General features: G+C 33.2%; 1 protein-coding gene across 1 annotated transcript; it reads left to right on the forward strand.

The window, feature by feature from the left end:
- LOC103026807 (uncharacterized) lies at nucleotides 1-4,646 on the forward strand. Its single transcript, XM_049480764.1, has 7 exons — nucleotides 1-843; nucleotides 1,884-2,183; nucleotides 2,271-2,549; nucleotides 3,222-3,443; nucleotides 3,635-3,760; nucleotides 3,863-3,912; nucleotides 4,031-4,646. The coding sequence occupies exons 1-7, from the start codon at nucleotides 777-779 to the stop codon at nucleotides 4,139-4,141; spliced, it is 1,155 nt and encodes a 384-aa protein (XP_049336721.1). The 5' UTR covers nucleotides 1-776; the 3' UTR covers nucleotides 4,142-4,646.
- The last annotated feature ends 915 nt before the right edge of the window (nucleotides 4,647-5,561 follow it).

Genomic DNA, 5,561 nt, shown 5'->3' on the forward strand with positions numbered 1-5,561 from the left:
CACGATTCAGTTGTGAGTCAAAACCAGAACAATGGTTTTGAAATGATTGATAATTGTTTTAGATTTTGCCCGTTTAAAATGTATTGTTCTGTATTTGATATGACTCTACATGTGATGTAGTGGTTTAAAGAATATAAAACGTGATCTAGTCCTGGAACCTTTTTTCTCAGTTTCTTCAGCTTTATGGCAGTAACATGAATAAGAAACATGCTGTGTTAGGAAAAAAACGCATGCATGTATAACAGTGTTAGAGTTTAGCCTCAGAAACTCATCAGCTTTTTACAGATGATAACAAGAATATACGTTAATAATCATGTACAGATCATTCTGCATATGCCGTCAAGCAGTTCATGACACCTTTTTGATTAAGGTGTTTATCTCTTTGCATCTCTGTGTTTTCTGCAGTTTGCAGGTGGTTAGTAAAGTCACACTAATAAGCCTTGGCTGGAAGCGTGCATGCGAGTCTTGTCTCACTCTGTGGTTGCTGAACCTTGTTCTATATAAACAAACATTAGTCACACATAGGCGTTTGAAGTAGGGAAACTCTACCATGCATCGCTTGCATTACACTGACCTTTGAGGAAAGCTCTTCAGAAAGTGTTCAGAGATATAATCATTTAGTTAATGGAAAAAGTAAGACCAACGGTCGGTTCTGTGTTCAAATTATTAGATTTCTTTAGCTAAGTTTAGTCTATAAGAAATCTAAAATTTAGCTTAAAATACTGAAAAGATTTGTGATTCCTTTTAAGTTGCTTGTGAAACGGACTGCTCTCAAAATGAAGAAATTAATCAGCATTATTTTACTCCTGAGTACCACGACGCATTCAGATAACTCTGTTCCCGGTGAGTACTTTTAGTAAATTCAAAAGTAAATTTTACTTAATTTTAAATAATGCTCATACTTTTATAATGTAGATTAATAGAATTTGACACAGTTGTATTTAAAAGAATGAACAATATTTTCTTATGAACAATATCTGATCATCTCACACACACAGCATAAGATTCAGCCAATCTTTTTTACCTTTTATATATTACATAATATATATATATATATATATATATATATATATATATATATATATATATATATATATATATATATATACTAATAAAGCTAATTGACTTTGTTCCCCAAGCATGAATAGAGAATATGTAGAGTACTTTATTTTTTACATTCATCAGTTTCTTTTTTAATAAACAATTTAATAATTGTTTTGTTTTAACTAAATAGAAATTTCATTTAAATCAAAGTCAAAATCAAGTAAATGTTGTTCCCTACTAAAGGAAATTATCATTTAATAAAAGGAAATTGAGAAACACAGTCTTATACACAAGATTTGGCACAGTTGGTGCCTTTTTTGATTTTCTAAGCAAAACTAATTAAAATTAAAAATGCTCTACATAAATGAAAATTGAGATTTTTCACCTATGTATTGAATGAGTTAACATATCAGAAAGCAAAAAATTTATGTGCCACTACCTTTGCATGGCACTTTGTGTCTTTTCACATGTATTGTAAAATTAGGCAAATACTTTTTTTCTAGTGGTGCTTTTTTCAAAAATTGCTTTTGAGTGTAACATTGTATTTTACTGAAGAAATCTAAATAAAGTTACCTGACCAATACAGTTGTTGTGTATGATAATGTATAAAGAAAACAGTCTCAAATCTTTACAATTTCATAATACAATTCAAATTCAAGCCATTAACCACTGAATAATTGCGTGTATTGCTTATATTAATGATTTTTATTACTATTTATTTGGTTTGGGTGGTGAAGTGGTGAAAAATAAATTTTAATCAGAGAGAGAAAACATACTATCCTTTTTACAGATGATGATGATGTTATATTTTCTTACTCAGTGTACTGTGTGTTTAATAGCCTCAGTGCAATTTGTGACAGTGGGGAGGACCGTGAAGATACCATGTAAAGGTTATGGGAATCACTCTGTTGCTACCTGGCTTTACAGAAGAGAAGACACAAGCTATGAGACTATTTTTAGTGAACGCAATGGCAGGATATATTTCGGACAAAGACGGATCAGGAAAAAACCTTTGAGGGACTTTTATTTAGAATTCAGACCTTTCACTAAGGAGGACAAAGGGATTTATGTTTGTAAGCTCTGCAAAAACACAATGGGTTGTACTTATAGTCAAGCGATATCCCTAATACCCCAATACGGTGAGCGAAAATCAATCATTTAATTATTACAGTTCTCTGGATCTTATAAAAAACAAACTAACACTGATCATAATTTTCCTTTTTCAGAAAAAGATTGTCCAACGTTAAAAACACACTTTATCATTGAAGGTGGCAGATTCAGCTACACTTGTCTCCATAATCAAACACATAATGGAAAAGTTGGATGGACTTTTAAGGTAGAAGGAGGGCACACTCTCACTCATGTAAACAGTGAACTTACAGACAGAGCGTTGTTGTCTATTCCGTATGTTCAGCCGTCTCATTCAGGAATATACAGGTGTTGGAGAGAAACATTGACTGGGCAGTGGGAAACTGGTTATTCACTGACCCTGTGTGTACTCACAGGTGAGTATAAATAAAGGAATATTTATTATATTTACTTAAAAAGCTGCAATCTTAAAAACCCTATAAACTGTGTTTGACCTTTTCACTTTTTGAAATAATTTAAAATTGGTGCTTTTCAGTAGAAATGCTCCTAAATCACTTGAAATAATATAGATGTCCGAATAATGTTTTAAGTTCTTTCTTTAACAAATAAAGAATTGATGTGTTTGCAGTATGTTAAATACTGTAGTTTGTCATGTTATGAATCTTTATAAATAAAATAACAAATAAAAAAATAATTCTCTATGTGCAGATATTCTGAATTGTGTACATAGTAAAAGTTGTATTCATTCATTCATCCACAGAAACTTTAATAGGCCAGAAGTTTTATTAATTTTACTCTAAATCATTTAAATGATTACATAATTGTGCCATTTACTCAACAAAATGCCATCAAATGTGTTAAGTGAGTACATTAACATTCAGATTTGCATTTGTAATTTATTCATTTCACAATTACTGTACGTCATTAAGTCATGTCATAAGCCAAATGTATGTAAAGCTCCAAAACTGTGAACCAAACCTGCTGACACTGCTTTTTTTAACTTTGTCATATATACATTCTCACACATAAAAGACCTGCTGGTCAACTGTGACTAGATACATGCTTCTGATATTGGTCTCTTTTCACAGTCTCAGCTGAGGAGATGACTGATTCTCCACAGAACTGCACTCTTTACTGTGATGTGGATGTCGATGCAGAGCGAGATCCAATCACTGTAGGGACAGATAAAGGGAACATCTCAGTTACTGGGAAAATAAAGAAACCAAAGAGTTCTGTGATCTGCAGGATAAACAGCAGAGATGTGGAGGCTAACAGAACAAGTGTTGAGGAACATAATACTTTTCAAGCAGGTTAATTTTTCTTCAAATTTATTACATTATAAATAATATTTACAAAGTTTTAAGTTATGACCTTACATTGTATCTAAAACCTCCAAATTAATATTAATTATTAGAAGCTTCTAAGTCTATAATTGTAATCTGAGTGGGATTTTTATCTGTGGCCTGTTTGAGGTTTACAACTGCCTTGTGCTAAATTTCAGGCGCCACAGAGGACAGAACCCTTTCACACACTGCTGTGCCAATAAGTGCAGCATGTGCAGCTGCTTTTTTCATCATTGTAGCTCTTGTCATAATTTTATGGAGCTTACGACAGCGAGGAATGACAGGTGAGCATGACTCAGGTTTGTTTGCTTTTACTGTATGTGTATGTGTGTGCGTGCGTGCATGTACGTTTGTTTGTAACATAGTGCCATTTTATTATTGTGCAGAGAGAATCTCCTGCAGAGAATCTCAATCACATACCAGGGAGAGTGTACAGGTATAGTAGAAAGTTACTGTCTTTTAATGATCATTTTGTGGTTTCTTTTATTAACGTTTGATGCCCCTAGTGTCCTTCCCTTTAACGCTAATTTTTTCCTTTTGCTCCATTTTTATAGGATGAATGTGAGACCCAGGTGATTTATTCTACTCTGGAGTTCAGCAAACATCGACAACCGAGTGTCATCACATCCGACCACGAGTGTGTGTACAGCCAAATAAGAGTGTAAGAAGAAATTATTAATAAGAGTTCTACAGGCTCTTTTTTATGTCACTGTCACAATATTTAGGAAAAAAAGTACCCTGTTTATTTTACTTAATTTAAAGTGATTAAGTAGCACTTAAAATGGTTCTTTAGTAAAAACAGTGGTCCTCTGTAGAATCACCACTATAAAATAACACAGTTTGGATGCTTAAGTTTCACCAAAACTAACAGAACAGAAGATATAATGTAAATAATGTAAGACAGAAATTAAATGTAATTCCATCATACAGTTCAGCAAAGAATGTTAACAAAATCTTCTACTGTGTTCAGATGTCAAAAAATAATCAAGACAATTCTGATTTTTGTTGTTTTCTTTTTTTTTTTGACAGTTACAATATTGGAAAAGAATAACACATAAAATGTGTCTTAAATATAATTACCACATTATTTATGTATTTTTTTCTGTTTTTTTCTATTTATGTATGTTAAATAAAAATTAAATAAAAAATTATTTATTACAGTTTGATGAATTTTGTTCTCTGTGACTTATTTGTACTTTAAACTGTTCTTTAAAAGGAAACATTTAAAATTGTTCTAAATAATACCAAAAAGTGTTTAATTACTGTAAACAATAATATACTTTCCAACATTATACACAACCATTTTAAGTTTATAGATATTAGAGACATACACATTCAGTAGATACATTTAAAGCAATATCTCACACGTGCAACTAACCAGAATGCCTCCAGTCATGACACAGTGTTACATTATTGAGTATAGTGACATTATTCACATGTTCCATAACTTGCACTCAGCAGTGCACATTAGAGCGGTTCTGCATGGTGAGAACACCGCTCTTCTACAGGCAACAGCAATCCTGAAAGGTGAAAGCCCTGTACTCATTTTAATCTTAAATATGGCTCGCTTATGTCATTTGGGTAATTTCCACTTGGCATCAGTTAGTGTTTTTGAAATGTTTGTGAGTCAGGGTGTGATTTAAGATACTGTCACCAAGTTTTTGACTGTTCAATCTGAATACTAATTAAATGCGTGGGCATGGAAGCATTTACCATTTGATGCACAGTGGTCACTGTAAGACACATGTGTCAAACACAAGGCCCGCGGGCCAAATGTGGCCCGCCACGTCTTTTTATGTGGCCCGCGAGAGCTTGTAAGATCTTAGTGTCTATAATAAATAAGTCAGAAGCGTTCTTTGACCAAAAAATACATTTCCCACAATGCTTGTCGATTGTATTACCCGCAAAGTTACGGCTTACTGCCACTACACGGCAGTGTAGTCATTGATGTGGAAACCCTGCCGGACGGAAGGTGTAACTTCGCGGGTGGAATTGAGACATATAAATGTTTATCCCATAATGTCCAGAAAAAGAGAAGTTGATGCAGACGGACGGCTGTGCTTCAAGGCGACCGGTATGCCTTTT

This window comes from Astyanax mexicanus, chromosome 6, assembly GCF_023375975.1.
Source record: "Astyanax mexicanus isolate ESR-SI-001 chromosome 6, AstMex3_surface, whole genome shotgun sequence".
Lineage (NCBI taxonomy): Eukaryota > Metazoa > Chordata > Actinopteri > Characiformes > Acestrorhamphidae > Astyanax > Astyanax mexicanus.